This window comes from Triplophysa rosa, linkage group LG12 (genome assembly GCF_024868665.1).
Source record: "Triplophysa rosa linkage group LG12, Trosa_1v2, whole genome shotgun sequence".
NCBI classification, from domain to species: domain Eukaryota; kingdom Metazoa; phylum Chordata; class Actinopteri; order Cypriniformes; family Nemacheilidae; genus Triplophysa; species Triplophysa rosa.
In genome coordinates this window covers 13,548,754-13,575,057 of record NC_079901.1, presented here as the reverse complement: position 1 = coordinate 13,575,057, position 26,304 = coordinate 13,548,754, and the positions used below count along the sequence as shown (strand labels likewise).

The window sequence follows — 26,304 nt, the reverse complement described above, 5'->3', positions numbered from 1 at the left end:
GTATTTGGATACAAAGTCAGCCCTTGGAGCTGACAGCTTGGTCCATGGAATAGCTCGCATTTTACAGGGAGAAAAGAAACGGGGGCAATAAACAATTCGATTTGAGATGGAGGACAGACTGACCAACTACGCTATCTGAGGGGAAGAATACATTTTATCGGCGGAATTAGGTTATGTGTACAACGAATGGGAGGAATATTCCAGCGTTCTGATACGCCCATGCGACGAGGTGTATGGATGTTGTGATGTACAGTGAACGACCAAGGCAACAATAAGAAACATATGAATACAGAAAACCGGATATTTTTAGAGGACGCCTGGAAATACGCATGGATACAATGCCAATGTCTGGATTATAAGATTTTTTGCAGTTGGTGCAGAATATAATAGAAACTAGGTGGCTATTTATTATTATTATTATTATAAAGATGGTGGAGGCACTTTCTGCTGGCTTAAATTTAAACAACAGAAACACATTATGGAGAAGACTTTCGTCGCTTAATCACCATCACCTCGTCCAGGATAAAAGTCATCTTTATGCAAGCCATCCGCACCTCTCTCTTTTCTCATAAAGGCAACATATATCGCAATTTATATAATACCAAACAGCCAATACCAAGCCGAAGTTTCTCTTTAGTGTTTCTTGATCTATAAATACAGGCAACATCTTCACGAATTAGCTGCTCTATTTGACAATAACAGGTCTGCTGACAAAAATGACAATCATGGAAAATGAAGAGGAAATTATCGAATGACCTGCATATGCGATTCACAGAAACCAGACGAAGTCCAGTGGTCAGTGGCTTTGACTTCGAAGTGGATTAAAATGCAAACCACCGTAGACCCGTAGTAGCGATAGTTACATTTATCCTAAGATTAATTCATTTAAATACGAATAGATGCCTTTTCTATTTGCGTAACGCCAAATGCTAGAAGTGTAGGAAATATTCAGCCTCGATTTAAGCAAATGGCACTGCCATCACTTTTGTGATTCACAATTTAAAATGGAAGCGAGCTTTCTTTAAAGGCTATTTAAAGACGTAAACTGGCTTAAATCGTTAACGATTTACAAGATTTGCACGTGACGAATAGAAAGGCGAGGACAAATTTGAAGGATATGGCGATATTTAGGAGTGTTTTGATCTCGCGAGCAGGTGCATTTCTTTTAGCCAATCACATTTGAGCTCTGGGAAAGATGCCTTAAACCAGCGCATACGTGTCTTTTAATGCTGTTAATATTAATTCAGCATATATTGCAAAATAAGAACACATGTGCATTCACATTCATAAATATTTATATCTAAGTTTTCCAAGGATCCGGGCAAATTGTGAGACGATCCATCTAGTCCTATCATAATTCTGTAGTAATATTCGTTTTATTCTTTTTGAAGGATCGAGGCTTTTTAATGGAAAAGTCCCATTGAGGTATCTGATAAACGTCATAATCTCAAACACTTTGAATTTGATGTTTCTCTATGAAAAACAATGGAGAACTCTCATTCACTGTTGTCATCAATCATATTGGACTGAACATTTGTCTAAAGGTGCAAGGCTCTATACATGTTAAGACACACACAAAGTGCGCTGCGTACAATCAATGAGAACAGTGTGGGGTCAGCCCATCAGAAGCATTTCTTATTGAATTCTTCCCTCATCAAAAAGGCCTATTCGGTAGATGAGCCCTGCATGGATATTGTGTGTGAGTTGACAGAGGGCTTCCTCCAGCTATTGAGACCGCATCGCTGACCTGTGCACTCAGTGATGGACCAATACACAAGAGGGAGTGGAGTAGGAGCTGGAGGCGGTGGAAGTGGCACGCCTCTACCTTGCACCAGCAGTGGAGGCTCCTGTGGACCCCCGCTTCCCCCAAATACAACTACAACACCTTGTCTGACACAGGAAGAGACCAGCAGTAGCTGGAACTCCTCTACTCTTTCATCTTCAGTGGGATCCCCAGATTCCCATCTTCCCAACCATCACGAAGGGAGTAAGCCTTTCTGGACGGCTGTGTTTGATTATGAGGCCACAGCGGATGAGGAGTTGACCCTACGACGGGGTGACCTACTGGAGGTCCTCTCCAAGGACTCCAAAGTGTCTGGAGATGAGGGCTGGTGGACCGGCAAGATCCAGGACAAGGTGGGCATATTTCCCAGTAATTACGTGATCCGACGGGACGCCAGCTACCCCATGCTTCCTCCCGAAGGCCTGGTTGGTGGGGAGTCTCCACTAGAGATTGACTTCTCAGAGCTGTGCTTGGAGGAGGTGATTGGCGCCGGTGGATTTGGAAAGGTGTACAAGGGAGTATGGAAAGATGAGGAGGTGGCTGTTAAAGCGGCCCGTCAGGATCTAGATGAGGACATCAGTGCCACTGCGGAGAATGTCAGGCAGGAGGCCAGACTCTTCTGGATGCTACGACACCGCAACATCATCGCTCTACAAGGTGTTTGCCTACGAGAGCCAAATCTTTGCCTGGTTATGGAGTATGCCCGTGGCGGGGGGCTTAATCGGGCACTTGCTGGGAAAAAGGTGCCCCCTCGGGTGCTGGTGAATTGGGCAGTGCAGATTGCGAATGGAATGGACTATCTGCACAACCAGACATTTGTGCCAATCATCCACAGAGACCTCAAATCCAGCAACAGTGAGTCACGTTTGAATGTATTTGGTAACCAACGAGGATTCATAGATCAAATTAAAACCATGTTCACAACTATTAAAGGAATAATTCACCTAAAAAAGATTTTAATCCATAAATGAAGCATTCTCATGCCATCCTAGGTAACTTTCTTTCTTCAGCCGAGCACATTTTGAGTAATTTTGAAAAATATCCAAATTTGATTTTCGACACTGAGATACATGGAGCCGGCATGCTGCCATCACGCATGTAGTTTTCTCATCTAACGTAACGTATATTGGCTACATACACTCAAAATATGAATGATTTTTACTTCAAAACATATCTTTCTTCTTTTCCTCAAGAAACATGGAGTCATGTGGACTACTTTTACGACTGATATATGCGCTTCAAAACAGGGGCACTATTTAATGCCATTGCATGCTGGGAAGTGACAGGCTATTTTCCAAAAATACTAGTCATATACAAAAAAAAATGACATGAGTGTGTGTAAATTATGGATTTAAATGAATTTTTAGTGAATTTCTTTAAAAAGAGAAAGTGAAAAAAAGTGAAAGTGACCTATTTTCCAGGTATGGTGACCCATAACCGAAATGTGACCTCTGCATTTAACCCATCCAGAGAGTAGTGAACACACGCACAACAAGTCGTGAACACACGCCGCACACCCGGAGCAGTGGGATAGTTCACCCAAAAATGAAATTTCTGTCATCATTTACTCACCCTCAGATTGTTCCAAACCTGTTTATATAGCAGCAAATGGGGATGAGATCTGTTTGATTACTGACATTCTTCCAAATATCTTCCTTTGTGTTTAGCAGAACAAAGAAATGTATACAGGTTTGGAACAATCTGAGGGTGAGTAAATGATGACAGAAGTTTTATTTTTGGGTGAACTATCCCTTTAACATACTCCTAAATGCCTCTGGTAGAGTTTTTATATGTGATGTACAAACTTGAAACATGAATAGAAAAGACACCGTTCCAAAAACAGACCTAAAATAGTATCAAACAAATCATTAGGTTTCCTCAAAACTGCAAAGGAAACAGCATGCAAATTTGGCACAGGTTGGATGAACACAGTGACGGCAGGTCTCACATATGAAAGAAATAGGCTTGATGTTGTGTGTGAACTTGTATTTTCTGGTCTTTTTTGCCCTCAGCCTCCTCTCATTGCGTTGCTTCCTCTGCTTAAGAAGAGCTGCTCTGCTCTGGAACATGCCTGTCTATTTTTGGTCCTTTGTGCTATTTGCTGCTAAGCGCAGTTAGAGTTTTTGGTTTACTGGGCAGAAAGAAGACAGTCGCTGAATGGCTGTGTGAGTGTATGGATGCATATATGGGTGTGTGTTTAGATGGATGGGGAAAACAGCACTGCATAGTACTGACTGTTTACCTTGTTTGCTAGCAGAGATTGACAGACACTGCAGCCCAAAAGCTAGAGAGAAGATTTAGCAAAGTCCTAATCTCTGTCCTTGTCAAGTCCCCAAAAACAGTCACCTCAGCGCTGCCGCCCCTCCTCGCAGAGATGGGATGCGCGTTTACAGTGCCCCTGTAGACACAGGAGGGGTGAATGCATTAGCTGTCAGAGTTTTGAGTTTCACAGCTCCTCATTATCCAGAGGCTCTGAGCTCAGGTATCCCTTCAAACTGTAGACGTACTTGGAGATTGGCACAGCTGCCGTGGCAACAGAGGCGGATTCCAAGCCCTCCAGCCTCTTCCCAGCTCCCTGCTTTTGCACCCTAGATATCCCCTCCCCCTACAGTACAATTCTGTACAGCGATGCATCACATTGCAAGAATGGTAGAATATCTACTTCAGAGCTTCAACAATTGCAATACTTTGTGTGTTGGTGTTTATCACATTTTTTATTTAGTGACACATCATTTAAGGGTTCATTAAAGGGATAGTTCACGCAGAAATAAAAATTCTTTGATCATTTATTCACCCTCATGTCATTCCAAACCAGACTTTCTTTCTTTTGCAGAACACAAAAGAAGATGTTTTGAAGAACGGTGATAAGCAAACAACAATGGTCTCCATTGACTTTCACTCATGGATACAAAGCCACTGAGACATTTTTCAAAATATCTTCTTTTGTTTTCCACAGAATAAAAAGAGTCATATACAGGTTTTGAGCTGAATGATGACAACATTTTTATTTTTGGGTGAAGTTTAGGGAATTTTTTTGAGGAGTTACAGCATACTAATTTGAATCTCAAATACTATTTAGGACAAATAGAATGTGAATTGGGACACATGGCTTGTGTTTAAAAAAGGAGCTTTGCTATTAAATCAAAATCCAGAAACAAAGACTTTTGGCACGAAAGAATTGGCACGCTAAAATAACTGTAAAATCTGCCCCTCGTGTTGCCTCTGGGGCTAATTTCAACGTACTGCTCTGTATAACTGGGATAATCTGATTACTGTGACCTGCTTTAAAGTGATGTCACTCTGTATTTGAGTTGATTGGCTGCACTCATTGGTCAGTCCATATTGTTAACTGAGCTCACACCGGACTTAAATTACCCCTTATCAAAGAGCGGCCCACAGTACGCCGGCAAAAACAAAAAAGAAATGGGGATCAACTGGAAGCGTGAGTCAGCTGAAATGTAACGCTAAACCCCTGATCACCTTCCCCTGACACTCCTCAGGCAGGCCTTTCCTGGAACACCTGACGGCTAATGGTTAACACGCACTGTCTCGAGCTATCAAATAGCCGTGGCACACGTTCAGTACTTGTTTTTTACTTGTTGATAAAGATCATATCTGTAGACTTAAATTCATTATCAGGTGTGTAAGGTAAAGACACACTGATGTTAAATGTAGGCCTATCAGACTGGGTTAGATTGGCCGATTAATAGAAGTGATCATTTCAACTAGATAAATTAAATAATGTTGAGGTTTTGAATTCAGACTAAATATTTCTTATGGACATTTGGGAAACAATGTTACGTAAATATGTCACTGTAATATTTATACAGGCTGTGTGGGTTATTTTGGATGTCTTTACTTTTTTCTAATATTAACGCCATCTATATCTGTGTACTATGTACAAACTGGCTACAGTTCAGTCATTGGCCATGTGATGCCATGCCATCTTAGCATGCCATTAACTTTTGAAACAACATTTTACCAGCAGATGTAGAAAACAAGAATGAGGTATAGAGAGGAGCAGAAAGTCTGGAAATACAGCAGCACAGCAACAATGACCTCTTTATTGCACGCCCAAGACAGCGATGGCTCGACAATGACAGGAGTCGCTCGCCTGGCAGGGGGAGGGGAGAATGGATATGAGAAAATGAGGACCTATACCTCTCATGAGAGTTCGTATACGGATACAGGGGAGAGGGCTGAGGAATGTGTGTGGATACATGTATGTGTGTGTGGGGTTGAAAAGCCCTTAAGGGTCTGAACTCGCACAGGGGGAGGATGGGGGTCAATGGTGGGTTATAAGTACCGGGGTCACCAGGGTACAGGGACAGCATCACAGAACTGAAGCTGTGCTGAAGGAAGACTCATTTGTCATTTGTATTGCAGGCTTCAGTTTAAATGACTAATTGCTGTGGTTATATGTCTTTGTAATTGTCCTGTAGCTTTACTGGTTGAACATGACTCTGAGAACACAAAGGTCATAGGTTCGATTCCCAGGGGTGCACATATTATATGTACTGTAAGTCACATTTGATTAATAAAGTGGAGACGTGCCCATGTAGGACATTGTGGTAAGATACGCCATGTACTTATATATCTACTTAAATGTATTGTAAATAGGTATTGTCACATTGCTTTTACTACCTGTCTCTCACAGAGTCATTATTCAAAAGTTTTGCTCTCGGGGCTACAAAAGAGGCCTGACAGTTTCACAGCACCGCTCACTTGCCTTTACGCATTCATCCATTGCACAACTGTCACTCAGAATTTTTAGGTGTGCCATTAATAAGTAATATGATGCATTCCTTTCCCACCAATTAGAATGAGTCAGATGCACTAGAGCAGTGGTTCTCAAACTGGGGGCCCCCAAGATGATTCTAGGGGGCCACAGATTTTGTGGCATTTTAGAAATATAGATATTTATCCTACATTTTGTGCAATCAAACATCAGAAAAACAACACCACCAACCAAAAGAATTGATGTTTTAGCATTGTTTAACTGAATATTTTCTTGGTTTAATTAAAATTTTAAGTTTAAGATGATAAGTCTTTATTTGGGGGGCCGCAAAGCAATGCACTCTACATAAAGGGGGCCTTACAACAAAAAAGTTTGAGAACCACTGCACTATAGTGTGTCTTCTCAAACATGCAGGATAGTAAAAGTGGGGCTTTAGTCTTTTTTAATGTTTGCTTTTTTGGTTACTGCACATGACTCATTTGGGTATTATATATTAAACACTAGGGATGTATTGAAATAGAACCATGACCTTGGTGTTGCTAGTGCAGTTGTTTACCATCTACTGGAAGAGCTACTGTTTATTTTCAGTAATCCTTGTACAGATGTGTTAACATGAATACAATTTCCAAGCATTACCTGAGATAAGGGATTTTCTGTAAAAGTGCTTACTCAGCTGTGCCTCCGTGTACCTGTTAAAACAGCAGCAAGTCTTTAAATTGACTTGTTACCAATGAATTTATATTATAGACATTGTTACTCATTAAATATCTTCACCACTACTGCTCATCGATAAGATTTGAAACATCATCCATTTGATGGGAACTTGGGCATCTGCGGCAGATGTGTGTTTTGAGACCGTGAATATTTAATCATCTTTTGTCAATATACACCTATCGTGTGTGAGTGAGACTGAGAAAAAACAGAGGTCAGTCTCTCTTAGTTTAAAGGGATAGTTCACCCAAAAAGGAAATTTCTGGCATCATTTAGTCAACCTCAAGTTGTTCTAAATCTGTATAAATTTCTTTGTTCTGTTCAACACAGAGAAAGATATTTGGAAGAATGTTAGTAATTTTCAGTTCTGGGACATCTTTCACTACCATAGTAGAAAAAAACTATTGTATATTTTTTGTTCTGTTGAACACAATATTAGATATTTTGAAGAATTTAGGAAAGCAAATAGTTCTGGGGGACATTTGACTAGCATTTAAATTTTTCCTACTATGGTAGTGAATGATGTCCCAGAACTGAAAATTGCTAACATTCTTCCAAATATCTTTCTCTGCGTTCATCAGAAAAAAAATGTATAAGGTTTGAAACAACTTGAGGGTGAGTAAATGATGACAGAATTTTCCTTTTTGGGTGAACTATCCCTTTAAACTGTGACACAGATCAAATGCTTGCCAGATAGCAAATGTGCACACACACCAGTATCCAACACAGAATCAATTAACAGACAATAAACAGTATGGCTGGCGGCCTCAGTTAATGAACTGAAACCCATAGCTGACTGAGTATCTATAAAACACTCTATTGGTTAATACATAAGTGGATAGATTTGACCAGGTATGAGAATTTCTCATGTTAAAGAGTAACTTAGATCGAGTCCAATGTTTGGCCATGAGCTCACATGACTGAGAAAGGTGGGCAAAAGCTCAAAGCAAAGAGGACACAATGTGTACACACAAAGTGGTTATCCACACCCAGACTGAGCATACACTATAATGCACTTCGCACACACATGCACATTAACTATGTACTGCAGCAATAATCAAAGTAAGACCTGCCCACACTGCTAATACATACACACAAAAAACATGATGAACATGGACAGTACCACACATCCATTTCCACCGAGCATGCTCAAATATGGAGCATTGTTTTGACATACTGAATGGTAGTTGCTAGGAACACACACTGAATGTATAGTATTCCCATCTGTATACCCTCGCAATGCACTCTAACAATGCATACTAATGTCATAACACAGACAGCCACTATACAGTAGCTCTGTACACAGAACGCACTGACATGGCCAAGTATCACAGATCTTGAAGTGAGAGAAGCATTGTTAGAATGCTGAAAGGATGGCAGGCGGGAGTAGAGAAGCAAGGCCTCTCTTGAAGGGATGTCACACTGGAACAGGTTGTGTTAGCGTGTCCTGTAAACACATCATTAGACTGCAGCCATGTTTTTATTAAAGCGGTCTAAACACACGCGGTTTCTGCCAATTTCATATTAAACTTGAGTACCTATAGAGTAGTATTGCATACTTCGAAATGTTGAAGAGTATTTCGTTTGATCACATTTATAAAAGATAGATACAGTTGTACGATTATTTCTGAAATCATACGGCGCGTGCGGGGGGAGGGGGAGGCTGAACTAAAGCACGTGCGCACCCATTGCCAACAAAACACAGACATCAGTTTCACTCACCTCATGCGGTTCATGTCCGGCATCTTTTATCGCTGGGACGGCTCCATATATCAGTTTCAAACGATCTCCAAATCCAGCGTTATATCCACCGTTTATATAACATTCATCACCCAAATGCAGTGAACAAACAAACACCTGAACTTCGCGAACGTATGCTCTCTCTCTCTCTCTCCTGCACACAAGTGAAAGGGACGTCTGCGCATGCTCCTTCTCCTGCTCTCCTTGCTGCTGCGTGCTTTTCCGGGAGAATTGACCAATAAGGGACTAAGAAAATTTGTTACGAAACAGTTTTATATGTTCGAAAAAAACTTTCCGAAACCTGTACGATCGCTGGGGGAGTGTATCGAGCACAGAAATACAACGTAATACGCCCAACTTGTTTTTTGACAAGTTGACCATGTTAAGCATGAGAAGACAGCACGTTTAACATTGTAAAGAAGTCAGAATGCATGACACACCGTTGCACCACCCCTTTAACCTGTCTCTTGAGGTCAGCTGATTCAGCATTCTAGAGAATGCTAGATGAATTTAGGTCAGTTGTGTGGGGAATATTGTCCATAATAAGAATATCAATACTGGAAAGTATTATTAATTACACAGAATTTTAAATGGGTTAAAATTGTATTTGGTGGTAAGTCAATGCAATTGTCTGGTGACTGTTTACAATTAAAGTATCAGCTGAGTTAGATAATGCAATTTGGCCTTTTTATCATTTTGAATGGAGAATTGATGAATAAATGGATTGTGAAATAAAGTGAGCCAGAATCGAACACCGTATTTGAGCACCACATCTTTGTAAATTAGTTGGATGAATGTGAATATCGCTGCTGTCCTTCCGAAACCTTGTATCTCCATATTTTGTGATTTCTATTTTTTGCCATAAATCATTATTATTAATCACCCTTTATGTTTGTCACTAGATTTAGCAAATATCTAACCAATAAAAACTATTAAAAAGTGCTTGTCAACTTTGAAAACAGTATTTAATCATTTAAAAAGTACTGTGTTTTTCCAGTTAATAAAAAACTGCAAATTTGGACATACAAGGTTTCAGAAGGACAGTGACTATATATTTGTTTATTTATGTATATTGCCCCATAAAGTATTTAGACCCCTAAGCCTAAAGTAAAATGTCTAAATGTCATTACGCAACATAAAATATCAAAGAGACAAACATCTAGCATCTAAAAAGAAAACCTAATGTGCGCCCCAAATCAAATACTGTTGTACTGTTTTACGCTATTTGGTAGTTTTGGTAGCTATTGGTAGCTTTCCTGTAGCTCAGTGGTTAGAGCATGGCGCTAGCAATGCCAAGGTCATGGGTTTGATCCTAGGGATTGTACATAGTCAGAAACAAATGTATAGCATAATGCAATGTAAGTCGCTTCCAAAGCGTCTGCCAAATGCATAAATGTAAATAGTAGTAGCCTATAAGTAGTGTGTTTTACACTAAATATTTCAGAATGAATTGCGAAATGAAAACAACCTGAAAAAACTGGGGGAAAAAATAGAAAAAAAAACAATTGTCATCATTTATTTACCCTCATGTCATTCAAAACCTGTATGACTTTTTTTTGTGGAACACAAAAGAAGATTTTTGAGAAATGTCTCATGGCTGTATGGTTTTGTGTCCATACAATGAAAGTCAACGGGGACCAATGTTTCTTCTTTTGTGTTGTTTAGAAGAAAAAAGGGCATACAGGTTTGTAGTGACATGAGGTCAACTAAATGATTAGACGATTTTCACTATTCCTTTTATCTTTTGATACCTAATACAATGGCAATTTTATGTGTGACCTTTTGGAGCCACTTTGTAAATTATTTAAGTTATTTGCATGTACTGACTGACTTTATATTAATATAAAGTCTTTTTTAGATTACTTGTTTTTGTCACCTATATTACAACATTAAATACTAATATACAATATAGAATAATGAAGGTTAGCTATCTTCCCAAAAATTTAAGAGAAGATAAGAAGAGCAGCTCTGTCAGGCAGGTATTCTGGTGACAGTCAGGTGCTGCTTGTGTCATGGAGTGTCTCTTTGCATGTGCCACAGGTGACATTTACCTCAAAGAGGCGTGACAGCAGCACAGCTGACACAGGGAAAACCGGCCCTCTGTAGGTACTTTTAACCCTGTGGGACAGGGAAACGGTGCGGTGTGTGCTGGTGTCCTGTTACTAAAACTCATTGAACGCTACACCATCTGATGAAAATATCTCTTAACATTTCTTGAAGTAAACTATTTTTGTGTTAAGATAATAAAATGTATTTTCAATTGCTCTCTGAATTATGTCATAAAGAAAGCCAATGCTGTACTCATAAAAGTATAAATTTAACACCGATGTTTGGAAAGCGCATGGAGAGAGAAGGAAGTAATAACTTTAGATTTCAGCAGCAGTTTTCACATCCCTTCTCCCTATTCAGGCAAATTTTCATGCAGTTCCTGGTTGGTGGTTTGCATTCCAAATGTCCTGAAAAAGACTCAATGTATGTCCAGAAGTCAAGGCCATCACTACGGCACTGGTTGTAATTACACTCTTATCTATTGACATTTCAGGCAGTCTAATATTGACATTTGAACAGAGTAAGGGCAGAAATTTGACTCTAATCGTGAATGCGTAACCTCAAGGACTTCTTAAAAGCACACGCAACAAAGCAGCAGCATCTAATGTCAAAATGACTGTAAGTCACCATGCAGAAGATTGTATGAGTATAATGCCATAATAATATCATTCCTGGAGGGCGACATTGTGCCGTGCTGAATAAAGTATCAGACTTTGGTTTTGCATCTGGATCCAAGTAAAGGTATCTGTGACATGAGGTCTTCGGATGTAAAGTCCCAGCACACGCTATGAGATTGAGGCTTGCGGTTTCTTGTGATGTCTGTCATGTTGGAAAACTACTCAGCTAATATAGACTAGATGTGCCCATAACAAAACCATTATACCAGAGGTCTTGATTCTAAAATTTGGTCTCACGCAAATATGCACACATAGCAAACTTTATTCTTGACTAGAGTGTCAACATGTAGGAAGGCTTTTCAGTCACAGAATGGGAAATATAACCAAGATACATCAATGTCACAATAGTTGGGGAGACAAAAGCAACAATTTCATTCTCACAATGTCATTGGCTATTGCACACCTGACAGCTGGTCAGTCAGATTTTTAACCGTTTAGTTGCAGATACGTCGCCGATTTAAAGGTCTGTGTAGGACATTTTGCGGTATCTAGCAGTGAGGTTTGGGAATTGCAATCAACGGCTCACTCCACCCCTCCCTTTCGAAGCACTAGGCTGAAACAAGACAAAGACGTCATCACGTTTTCACTTCTTTGTTGAAAGAGATAACATATTTACGAAACGCGCTCTGTAGAGCAGTTTGTCCGTTTAGGGCTACTGTAGAAACAACATGGCGGATTCCATGCAAGGGGACCCGCGATGTATGTAGATAGAAATAGTTCATTCTAAGGTATTAAAAACATAACGCTTCATTATGTACGGTCTTTATACACCTCTGAAGACATAGTTATGTATATTATATTGCATTTCTGTCAATAGATCTTCCAAAAAATATAAAGAGGGACAAGCTTCAGACCACATTCAATACACTTAAGCTATTGTGATGATTGCAGCTTTATAGAAAGCATAAAACAGTGATTGTCACATTAGTGACTTGAGTTAGAACTGTGCGACAAATATAGCTTTTCTTTGGTCCAGTGTTCATCATTATATTTTCCACCTCTTTTATTTTCTTCCTTTTACCGTCTATTTTTGATGCCAATGTCTAAAATATCTGCGTCACTCCCTGTGTACTCCCACTTATAAAGCACACAAAGCCAGGAGCTCACGAATACAAATTCATACTTATGCAAACACACACACAGATGATATGCCCCATTTCCTCTTTTCCTTTCTACTCCTGTTTCTCTTTCACCCATTCCCATCATCCCTCTCTCCTTCTCTCTCCTCTGCAGAATGAATGCATGGGAAGGCGACAGCTGGAATATGATTCAGACAGGAATGGAGGAAAATTGGCAGGGAGGGAGAGAGAGGGGGTGAGAGAGATTGTCTGTAGGGCATGATGAAGAGGAAATGTAGTCTCCCAGAGACTGCTGAGGATAGGGAGGAGAAGGGGGCCAAACTCACTGATTGGTCCAAACAAGCCCCGCCCAGCTTAGTCATGGTTCTACTGATTGGTCAACAGCCATACTTGCCACCAGCACTTTTAGTCAATAACCTTTTCAGTGAAATGCTGCTTTGATGTCTGCTCATGTTACTGAGATAAATATTGTGTAGATAAGGACCCTTTCAGTCCACAAATACCATCAAATATGAATTTTTGCTTCACACTAATGCAGCAAGATACAAAGGAGTATTGTGTTTAAAATATGGTCATTTCATTATTTCTTGTTAAATGCATATGATATAATATATTTTTAACTATGTTAGAGATTGTGTGATGAGTGCAAGAATGAAACAGTACCAATTTACCTTGATGAACCCTATTGAGTGTGCACTACAAGTGGTACTGAGAGGACACCCAAAAGTTAACATTCTGTCATTATTTACTTGCCATTATTTACCACATTTCACAATTTTTTTATTGATGTTAATTTTATTGTTTCAATCCTGGAACCTGATTGGTTAATCGGTCTTTGTCAGACACGTGGGTTTATTGTGTGTGACGTCACAGACGTGCCATTTTGGAGGTATCGCTGCATTGAGCAGTGAGCTGAAAGTATAAGTAAACCGTAATTTATATAATTTGTCATTCATTAACAACACAAATCCATACTACTAATAGTCAAGTGCATTTGGATATTACTATATTCTTTACGGTGTAAAAACGTACATTTATTTATTCTTAATTTTATGTACTGTATTTGTCTACCATTGATTTGCACACAATTGTAAGCAATATACCTTATGTGAGTCTCTAACGTTACCAATAAACCTTACCCTGTTAGTTTAACATTTTCTGTAATTCATTTGGCTGTCAACTAATACTGATAACAATCAAATACACATTTATGAAAACTCCATTGTACATACTTTATTATTAAAGCAACACTGGGTTGAAAATCAGTTTTAAAATGCATAACAGAATGTGTTATTACATGCTGTCTGTAATCTTTCTTCCAAGTGGGAAACCTAAAAAAATCTTTCCTAGTCATGAAGCTTTCGTCTGTTTCTATCGTGTGTCTTAGTATTACAACATATTACACAACAAGAACGTACCATTTTATTTCTAAAATGAAGTGAAATTGAATGAAGAAGATAGAACATCTCAGCGTTGATACCTTAGAAATGGCGGCGATACCCATAATGCACTTCGATTCTCACGAGTTTGATGTCACCTGACAAAGACAGATACAGCATTTCAATTGTTTTAAATTATGTAATATAGTAACAGATTCACATCAGTTATAATGACTGCACAGCACCCACAAAGGCTAGATTTGAACTGTATTAACAGTTTATTGTTAGGAACTAAATTTTATTATGGTTAAATGCCACTTACAGTAATTAATTAGTTTAATTACAAAGTGTTTTAAAGGGGTCATATGGCGCGAATACGTGTTTTCTGTGTCTTTGGTGTGTTATAAGCTTATAAGTTATAAGCCCATGCATGTATTAGACACGTAAAATTGCAATAATTAAAGTGTCGGAACAAAAGATGCATCCTATCTAAAAGCGAATGCTCACCCAGACCTGCCTGAAATGCCTTGTGTAACCACACCCCCACAAATCTACTTCAGTTCGTGGTGTGATTTGACTTAGACCACCCAAATGTATACTCAACTCAACTTTATTTATATAGCGCTTTTACAATTTTCATTGTTACAAAGCAGCTGCACATGAGACACATTGACTACAAGCAAAACAATCAAAGTTGTACCTGCAAAAACAAGAAAAGGTTGAAAACACAGAAGACAGACACACCCACACACAAAACACTCCACACACACAACACGCACACGCACCAACACACACAGACACAGAGACACACACACACACGGACGCGCACGCACACACACACAACACACACACACACACATACGTACACAGACAAGTACGCACACACACACACGCTCAGTGAGAGCACACATTTAGGATAAAGGAGAGAGAAGCACAGGTCAAATATAACAGATAATAAATTCCTATATGCAATATTAATTAAGTAAAACTTTAAGATTCTAAAGCAGCCCCCCCGGTCAGGCAGATAGTGCAAAAACAGTATGCAAACGGTGGCGAGGAACCCAAAACTCTAATCGAGAAAAAAAACCTCAGGAGAACCCAGGCCCAACCAGGGGATTCCAGTTCCCCTCTGGCAAAAGCTGCTGCCTCTGCACAAGCTCCAGAGAACTTGCACAACAAGGCTAAATAAAATAAATAAACTTAATAATAAAATAAATTATAGTTTAAGATTATCATTAATATACGCAAGTAATGTGGGCGTACCTGTCCACATTACTTGGGCGTACCTGTCAGTACAATTGCTTTGGAACCTGATGTTCCGAATATGAAGAGGTGTTACATTTCCATCACACGCTTGCAGTATTCGACCAATCACCTCGCACTGGTTAACTGGCCAATCATAGCACACCTTGCTTTTCAGAGCGATGAGCTTTGTTAAAAATCTGCGCTTCAGAGAGGCGGGGCAAAGAGGAGATACAAACATGCACGGTATGTGGAAAATACAGCGTTTTTGAACCTTAAATCGTGTATACTGTACACATTGCATTACATCTAAAACAAACGATAATATTCGGTCATATGACCCCTTTAATATTACTCTCCTTCAAATGTGTATTATGTAGTATCTTGCAGTTGAAGGGATTGCAGACGCTCTGCTGTGTATTGTGTCTAACAGCGCCCTTGCATGACTAAATTTACAACCTCTTGTACCTTATGGCTCAATTATAAATCAGTGACTAATCAAACATTTTTTATCACCCTCTTGACTTGTAACAGCAGGGTGAAGACATCGTGATGGCTGGATTATGTGCTGTTTTCATGTGACCAATGGTTTAATCTTCGGTCATATCACTAAGGGTCAAGGGTCAAATGGCTAACTTGTAATGACAACAGTTAAACATGGTTTGCAACGTTTGACAGATGTGTGTGCCCTGACATTGTACCGCACTTTATCATTATCAGCCTTAAGTAGCTGCAGATGGAGACCTAAACAAAGGAAATGCTAAGGAAGTTGTAATTTATGTAGATGGAGATCCACAACTAGGTTAAAGTGTATAATCTGATGAAAGACAACAGTATCAACATTTCCAGTGTCATCATTATCTGATATATGTATCGTACATATTGAGACATATCGGTTTAATACATGTGGGCAAATATTATATAATTATGAATGGAAGTTATGGTTGATGTCCTGCACTTAAAGGTTTGAGGGTGTTTGACAGACTTGTGAAACCTGTGAGACTGTCCTCTCAGATATCATCCCAACACATAAACAATCTGTCACACACACACACCCTGGTTGATGTCATCATTATGAGGACTTTGCATCGGCTCTGTTGTTTTTACAATGATCTAATGATATTGTCTAACCCCTTAAATTCACAGAAACCTTTTTAACATTTTATTTTAAAAACCTTTATAACTTTATTCTCTTATTATCGCTGAAACGGAAAGACACACACAGCTAATGAGCAACAGGAGACTTTAGTAAAGAACCAAAACAACAGTTCATTGGAACAAGCACGCATGTTTGCAGTGTATACATATTTACCATCAATGACACACCCTCGCTTGTTCAGAGAATCTGCTTATTCACTCTCGTGAACTTGTTCTGTTTTTTACACATTCTCACAATTCTATATATTCTCTCTGTGTCGTTCACAATATAATCATCCTCTCACATGACTCCGGTGGCAGCTGTTCCTCAGGGTGATATGGCCATTAACACAGCACTGTAACAATGGCTTATTAACATTGGGAGCAACCATCTCCTATTCTCCTAATCCCGCCATACAGCCCAGCCAGAAACACACACACACACACACAAATACAAAGCTCAGCACAACAGACGTGACTTATTCTTAATATGGAAACAATATAGAAATATTGTATTAAAATAATTAAAACACATTCTAAAACACAATACACACACATTCTTAACCAGTAACATTTTCTTAATAGCTAACCTTTACCTTAAAATAAGGATATATTTACCTGAAAAGCAATATTTCAAGCAAGATCAGCGATTTATTTGAGTTTTTTATGAGACTGATAATCTCTCATTATATCTTAGTTGTTTTAATGGCATGAATACTTGAATGTTGAGAGCTGGAGAAATGTTGCTGAGGCGACACACAGTGCAAACACACGTGATGATAATACACAGAGGTATTTTGTAAGAAGTGGACAGAGGGAAAGAGAGAAAGGATCCACCTGTTCAACCTGAGCTTGTGATCGGTTAGTTTAACAGAAACCCTGCTCCCTTCCTCTCTCTCTCTCGCTATGTCCCTTTTGCATATGTGTGGTGATAAAGCAATAGCAGACTGCGCTCCACCCCACTCAAACCAGTCCAGCTGACTATTGACTCTCCAAACATTTCCATAGCTGCCCACACAGGGAAACACAGGGAGGAACAGCAAAACAGGGCACCACAAACTACCATCACTAGGGTGACCAGGCCTAGTTGTCAAAAAGCTGTAAGGATAACTGGGGCTAGTTGTCAGGTGTTTTATGTTATTTCATACTGTCCTTCAAAGCTTAAAGATCAAAACTCTTACTTTTTTAAGAGCTGTTGGGTAAACAGACAAACAAAACAAAACATCTACTAGCATACATTTATATACTGTAAGGATCAACAACTTGTACATTATGAAGGTTTAAAAGTTGAATTGTTTTCTCAGGATGTGTAACAGGTCTCAGGTGTAAGTGCACATTTTTTTAACTGTGGGCTGAGCAGAATGTCTTTGGTTGAACTCCTTCAAATCATTATGTCATCTAGTGAACCCATGTATTGTGACAATGAGGCTTGATCTTGATCTAACAGGTTAAAGGTGTATTGTTGATTGTGGTATTGTGTATATGCATTCTGGTAGTTCAACACAAGGCTGAATTCACGGAGAACAATGACAGGATCATTCTCTGCGCTAATGCCACTTCTGTGAAATATTGACATTGTACTCCACACGCACTCAACATTGTGTAGGGCCACTTGTGATGCAGGCGTGTAAAGCGTGGACCTTTGGTGTGTATACAGTAAATGATTACGCTCTTCTTTACCTCTGTTACCTGTTAAGAGTTGAGAGCTTGTGTGTTAAGGACCATAGCTCATGGCCGGGAGATCTTATTTCTCTCCGGGGCTCTGTGATGCCTGGACACATGCTACTGACTGATAAATATTTGATAGAGTATAGAGCTTCAGCTCCCTCCAAAAATGAAGAAGCATCCTGCTTACGTAGTCTACACAGAGATTATATTAAAGTCACTTACATGATTAATTGCATGATTCTTCAGTGCATATTATTGCAAAAGAAAAATGTTTGTTTGTTTTCATAATGTGTCATTTTTCATTTTTAGGGATAGTTCACCCAAAAATGAATATTTTGTCATCATTTTTCACCATCATGTCATTCAAAACCTGTATATGACTCTTTCTTCAGTGGAACATAAAAGAAGATATTTCGAGAAATGTCTCAGTGGTTTTGTGTCCATACAATGGAAGTCAATGGGGCGAAATTGGGGGTGTACTGTCACTTTAAAGTGTAGTCATATCTGTATCTGTAGATGTTTGCACTCTAGTGTTATCTTGAGTAAAAATCACGGAAATTGTTTTCTACCTTTGCACAAAGCTGCTGTGAGCCAAGTCATGTTATGAACATCCTATCTGGTTTGACTCCTAATCCAGTGAGTACCACTGAGACTCCTTATTGGACGTTACATGCAAAACTGAACACTGTTATGCAAATCCACAATTCATTTTTCATAAATATCTCATTTTACAATATCCTCGTTGGTTTGATTTGAAATCTGTGCCAAAATTCACTCCATTCATCTTCATTGCTTCGCATCTACTTTGGCATCTAATCTCTTTGTTTCTCATCATATTCCTCCCTCAGTTCTGATTCTGGAGCCCATAGAGAGAGACGATCTGACCGGGAAGACTCTGAAGATCACTGACTTTGGGCTTGCACGAGAATGGCATTGCACCACAAAGATGAGCGCTGCCGGCACGTATGCCTGGATGGCACCAGAGGTCATCAAACTGTCCCTGTTCTCCAAAAGTAGTGATGTGTGGAGGTGAGCTTCTGTGTTTGCGCCTGGAAAGTGACACACTATTAAAAAAATATTATTATTTAAAAATAATATACATAAAATATATAATAAATAAATAAGTGATTTATTATTATTTTTTGCACACAGTTTTGTCATTGTGGTATAATTTATATCTGATAAATCCACCCCTAAACACACATACAAACAACAAAACAAACAAACTAAGTTTGTGTTTCAGTTTTGGAGTGTTACTCTGGGAGCTGCTGACTGGTGAGGTCCCATACCGTGAAATCGATGCTTTGGCTGTGGCCTACGGTGTTGCCATGAACAAGCTGACCCTCCCCATCCCATCCACCTGCCCTGAACCCTTTGTACAACTGCTCGGAGGTACAAATAACGTTTGGGTTCAATCACATGACATTAGCAAGTTTAACTTTAACATTCTTCTGCTTACCAATCGCTTTATCTTCACGAACCCTTTACATCTCAGTCTTCTCGTTTCTCTGCAGAGTGTTGGTGTCCTGACCCACATGGTCGTCCACCTTTTGGGAGTATCCTGAAGAGACTGCAGGCCATTGAACAGTCATCCATGTTCCAGATGCCCCTGGAGTCTTTTCATTCCCTGCAGGAGGACTGGAGACTGGAGATCCAGCAGATGTTCGATGAGCTACGAGCGAAGGAGAAGGTAAGGACTGGATGTCTTAAACAGTCAAAGTCGTGCTTGTTTACATATTGAGGATTTTAGAGAAAAAATTCAAACACAGGTAAACTTTCTATTGAAGTATTGAAGTTAGAAGTACACTACTGTTGAAGTTGCAGTGTGTAATTTTTTGGAGGATCTATTGACAGAAATTTAATGTAATAAACATAACTATATACTGTATGTTTTCAGAGTTGCAACAGTTGCAATTCGCAACCTCGCCGCTAGATGCCTCTACATTTCATACACTGGACCTTTAATGTGTTCTTTTTGTATATAGACGGTTTCATCTTAACAACATAAACAAACAGTACTGCACATGTGCAATTTTCTGAGCCCACCTTAACTTCCGGTACACATTCACAAACAATAGAGTGCCTGTAGATTATTTCTGATAACAATCAAAAGAAACCGAGAAGAACCGATACTTGGCTAAACTTGTCTCTCCAATATTTTGAATTTAGACTGCGATACCAAGCTCAACCGCTAGATGTCAATGTATTATACGGTTTCTTTAAATGCGACCAAACTGCAGGACCCATTCATAATTTTATTTAATAAAATTAAAATACAACACAATTCAACAAATCGTTTATTTAATACAATTATTATACAATAAAATAAAATAATATTAATTAATATTAACATAAATTAAGTTAAATGTAAATAGTTATATTATTAGACACTAGCCAAACACAAACCGGAAGTTAACTGGGGGTCAGGCGCGCGCGCTTCCGGTGAATCGGTCTATGGTACGTCTGCAGATGCAAGCACTGTAATTGATTATAAAAAAAGTCTAGTATGTGAAAATGTAGTCATTTAGGTTTAAATCAATTACACTAGATACAAATATTATACACAATAACCTGCTGCTTTAGTGGTGTAAATTACCTTGTGTTCTGTAGGAGTTGCGTTCTTGGGAGGAAGCGTTGGCACGGGCCGCTGAGGAGCAGAGGGAGCAGGAGGAGCATCTGAGGAGGCGCGAGCAGGAACTAGCCGAGCGGGAGATTGACATCGTGGAAAGAGAGCTCAACATCATTATCCATCAAATGTACCAAGAAAAGCCTCATGTCAAAAAGCGCAAGGGCCACTTCAAAAAGAGCCGGCTCAAACTGGGCCGGGACAGCAACTGCATCAGTCTGCCCTCTGGTGGGTGGAGTGTGAATTTGTACATGTTCAGATATTTGCAAGAGGTCTTTCTTTCTTTCTTTCTTTCTTTCTTTCTTTCTTTTAAAGAATGTAGTATGCTTTTACCATGCCATGGCAATCTAGGATATTTACAGTTGTATTTTATAGTGCTTGACAGGAACATTTAGATTCAGAAGTGTCAAACAAAAGTTCAGGTTTTAAACTAAATGTTAAACCTTGGAGTACTAATGCACAACAAGTCAATGAATGTTATGAATGTCATGCAGATATAACAAACTGACTAAAGGGTTTGTAGCATGACATAATAATACATATATTTTCCTTATATCATGAAGGTTTCGAGCATAAGATCACAGTTCAAGCTTCTCCTAGCGTGGACAAGAGGAAGGGTCAGGGCACTGAAAGCACCACTCCTCCGGCTAGCCCTGGAGTCATTCCTCGTCTAAGAGCGATACGCTGTAAGTAACAAAGAGAGTCTAATGCATTGATCTGGGCTTATATAAGAGATTAAGTAAAACATGAGTAGATTGCTGAAAAACTTATTAGTTATTAATGCATGCTAGCATTGCCTTGTGCCAAGAATCAATGCCTGGACACTTAAAAAGAGTGTATTGTTTCTGTTAAGTGCCTTGAGTCTCTACTTTATGCTCATGTGTTTCTGTTTAATCATCTCTACTCTATATAGTTCTGTAACTTTATGATATATATATATACTCATTTAAATCTAAAAAAATCATTTTCGGACATATTTGTCATCACTGACGTTTAGTGACACCGAGTGATGGGAGGAAGACGTGGGGCCGTACTGCAGTGTGTAAGAAAGAAGACTTTGCAGGAACCAAGAAGAAGGGCCGAACATGGGGACCAAGCTCCACACATCAGCGCGAGAGACAAGGTGGAGAAGACAGGTAAACCATACACTGTAAAAAAACACTTTAGTTTAAATGATATTAAACGAACTTCATTTTCATTTCTTTCTTCTTTGCCAAATACAACTAGATTTTTTAAGTCAGTTTTATATTTATTTAATTTAAATTCATATGACTTAAAAGCCAGGGGTTTTATAATACATTATTTGATCTTTTTCTAAGATCAATTTAAGTTCCTTATCACTGGAATAGCATTCATTTTTTACTTTATTTTCATGCTAATCAGGCATTGACAGTGCATAAATATGGATGTTCCTATGTTAATATGTTCTGTCTAAAATTCGAAAATGGATACGAACTGCAATGTAACATGTAATTGTTTGAACTAATATTTTTGAACATTGAGGAGGATGTTTTGAAGTCAAATTTAACTATAGTACAAGTCTTTTCAAGGACATTTCTTCTTGATATGACGTCTTTAAGCTTCTATTAGGTTCATTTCTATTAGCTGACATTAACAAATCAAAAGGTCCTTTCACAGCATAATGTTCATTTTGTAAGCTGTTTTTTGGCACTTTTTTGCTCATCTGCTTACAGACTAAAGTCTCTTGGGGAGGGGAAGGTGTGGTCCTCCAGTGCTCCAAATTTAGGGAAGTCTCCAAAACATGCTCCCATGACAGCGGGATTCTCGAGCTTAAATGAAATGGGTGAGTCAGACTAAAGTTCTCAGGTCTGATGACCACCATGTCAAATCTTTAACTGAAATTATAAGTCTATATTTAATATATTTGTTTTATCCTTTATGTAGAGGAGCACAGTGAGTTTGAAGATACTTCCCCAGCTCGACTGGCGCCTGAGTTGAGCAGTAATGGAGCCATGGAGGAGATAGGCTCCGGGTCGACAGGTGTAGGGCTGGCAATAGGCTCGCAAGATTCACTTCGACGATTTAGTCAAAGAAAGAAAAGTGACTTGCTGCTTTTGAGATGTGCTTCTATACTGGCTGCTGTGGGCCTTGGTTCTGACATCTTCCAACTGGGCCGACAACAGGTACACAACCTAAGAGAGTTCATTTTCTCTTTATTCTGAAGGTTTCATACAGTATTTAAAGGGATAGTTCACCCTAAAATAAACATTCTGTCATCATTTATTCATTTTCATGTCATTCAAAACCTGCATGACTTTCATTCCTCTGTGGAACACAAAAGCAGATATTTTGAGAAATATTTGTGTACATACGATAGAAGTCAATGGGGCCAATGTTTCACCAACATTCTTCAAAATATCTTCTTTTGTGTTCTGCAGAAGAAAATCGTACAGGTTTGGAATGACATGAAAGTGAGTAAATGATGACAGAATTTCCATTTTTGGGTGAACTTTCCTTTTAAGCTCATTCATTTTCATCAGGAATCTGTCACCTGTACAATTTTTCTCATTCGAATGCAGTAATGTAGTGATACCATCTGATACCATCATTCCATGCAGATGAATCAAGATGAGCAAGACCTGCGAGAGGAACAGAGGAAAAAGAAGGAGGGCCTGTTCCAGCGCACGGGCCGATTCAGACGCAGCACTTCTCCGCCCAGCCGTACACTGTCGCTCTCCCTCTCCCAAAACCGCCATCACGACTCTACCCTGCCCACCATGGACCCGTCTCCCTCAGTAACGCTCCTTTCTCTTTCTTCCCTCTCCGACTGCAACTCCACCAAATCCCTGTTGCCCTCTGACCCTGATGACTTCACTCCCACCCCAAGCAGCGCCCTCCCGGTGGTCTCTCCCGCTCCATCATTAAACCCTCTGCTGGATCTGAAGGCGGAGAGCTTTAAACGAGAGCCCAATCAGTCTCTCACACCCACACATGTCTCTGTAACAATGGCACTGAATCGCGGGCACCGCAGGACGCCCTCTGACGGTGCCATCCGTCCACGAGCACAGACGGTCGTGGGGCATCGCCGCACCCCCTCTGACGGGAGCATGCCCTTTCTTCCTACACCTGCACCTACCATCACACCACTCACAGGTAAGAAAAAAATGTCAGTATTGGGGAACAAACGTTTAGGAAACATTAACCATTTTGCATAAACCAAATAAAATACATTTTCATCTTTTATTCATCTTTTAATTAAAGCAATCTTTTATTTCTATCTTTTTATTTTCGGGTGAAATGTGACCCATCCTCATCCTATTGCTAAAGCGTATGCTTTGGCATAGTTTTTTAAAAGCGTGAATTGTCATTCATTTAAAGAGAAATCTAGACAGTGGTTCTAGACTAAAAATGAATCTAAACAATGCATGTTTCCCCAGGTTCTCGTGAAATTCTCGACATTCCACGCCTACCCGACCCATCTATCGTCCACCCCCCTTCCCATCGACGTAAACCCCCTCCTCCTCTCCCAGTGCCGGATCCGGAGAGCCACACCGGCACGCTCGAGCGTCCCAAAACTCTCGAGTTCGCCCCCCGACCCCGGCCGACCCCAGCTCGAGCACGTCCCGACCCCTGGAAGCTGTCATCTCTGTCACGGACCCTCAGTTCATCTCCAGGTAGCAGCTGCGACAGTCCGCTGGGCTCGGGCGACAGCGGAGTGAGCACCGGGGTCGGCGTCGCCCATCAAAGCCTTCTCGACATGGACATGGAAGGCCAGAGTAAGGACGGCACAGTTCCCCTGTGTGGACAACACGAACAACCCACTCTGTGCGGTCAACATTTCTCATAGAAACAACACAAAGACCCCACATCCTAGACTAATGCACTCACAACCAGCATATTGTGGTGGTCTTAAGAATCATTCCCCACTGTTTGTCCGAAGATTCAACAAGACCACATTTTGTGGCAGGCAGCTCTCACAGAAAATCTGTCCTCTGCAGTGGCTAGACAGACGCCTTCTGAAAAGGGATCGAGTTAGGAGATAAATGACCTTGATTTGTTTATCTCAGGCTGTCTGCAGTGACTCATTGTCTCCGAGCTTAATGGCTGAGTTCGGTTGGTTAAGTGCCAGCCTATGGTGATATGCTTTAGTGAGACGTTTTATTACCCATGGAGCACGAGAGGGCAGTCAAACTACACCCCTATTTCTCTGTAGGTCTGTGACCTTCCTTGTTTGTTCATATCTCCGTTAACACTGGGCATGTCTCTGTTGTCTGCTCCTTGTCACAGTCTCTGTGGGGAAAACCTGTTTTTGGCCTGAAAGAAAAATGACATTGTTCAGCATTATTCCCTCCAGTGTGTACATTGTAATGCTTTCTTTATGTATAATCAGGAAACTTGGGTATGCAATTAATTGCAATGGCATAGGATTCTCTTTGCAAGTTGCATTGTAATACATTAACGAAGTACAGAAATAGATGTACTATAAGATTTTTTTATTTTTATTGAAAAAAAAGCATCTTAAGGACTCTCTGCAAGACCTAATCAGAATGTGAGAGAGTCCAAATGTGAAGCGATTTAAATGAAAATTCAGTCATCATTTACTCACTCTCATGTCACACTGATGTGAATAAATGTAGATATTTTTCTGCTGCTTTTAGGTCATTTTTCAAGCTTAAAACCCTCAATCCCCCAATTTATTGTAATTGCATGGAATAGCACTTCATGACTTGAGGGTGGGTAAATAAATTACAGGTGAACTGTTTCTTTAAATGTGATGTGATTGGCTGTGCTCAGAGCAGAGTCTTTCTCTCTGTGAGGGTATTAATTGTGCGTGTGTTTGAGTGCATGTCAACCTGACTGACAACTGGATGAGCAAACCGCTGCTCCGCTCATTTTTTCCTCTTCTAAAGAGTTAAAACCACATTCAACATCTCTTCTCAACAACACGATAACAGCTCCTGTGAGGAGCTTAATGAGAAAGGACAAAAATTAATTACTGTAACAACTTGCAATAAAAAGCAGACGTGTACTACCTGTTTTTTATGATCGTGTACCAAACAGTCAGACAGACACTTCCTCACCGTCCTAGGTAGTAGTAACATCTGATGTTTTTCCTCAACCTATTCATTTTTAAGAGCAAGGAGAATACACAAGATTTTACCGTGAATCACCTCAGAGAGCATTATGACGGGACATGTGGACAGAGATGTAATGACATCATACTGGTGTTACTTTTGTGCAGGAGATTCAGGATCTTCTGTTGGTGGACTGTACCGTGCTGAGATACACACACTGGAGGGTTCTTAAATTCTTTGTGCTGAACCGATAAACCTGGTAGTAGAAAGTATTTTTTTGACTGTCCACGAGTATGACTGTATATGCGTGTGAGCGTGATTGTGTGTTTGTATTGGTTATCATTTGTATGGGGTAATTCTCTGTGCAGGGGTTGAACAAACCCACCCCTTATTTCCTGTGTGAGGAACACTAAGAGTATTTATTAAAATAATTGTTACA

The 26,304-nt window shown here is 39.8% G+C and overlaps 1 protein-coding gene across 1 annotated transcript; it reads left to right on the top strand.

The window, feature by feature from the left end:
• Positions 1 to 26,304, top strand: map3k10 (mitogen-activated protein kinase kinase kinase 10). The gene is made up of 11 exons (XM_057348263.1): positions 1 to 2,638; positions 19,052 to 19,232; positions 19,447 to 19,595; positions 19,718 to 19,893; positions 20,814 to 21,057; positions 21,393 to 21,515; positions 21,827 to 21,965; positions 22,524 to 22,633; positions 22,735 to 22,973; positions 23,409 to 23,943; positions 24,228 to 26,304. Exons 1-11 carry the CDS (start codon positions 1,762 to 1,764, stop codon positions 24,635 to 24,637), a joined length of 3,183 nt encoding a protein of 1,060 aa, XP_057204246.1. The 5' UTR covers positions 1 to 1,761; the 3' UTR covers positions 24,638 to 26,304.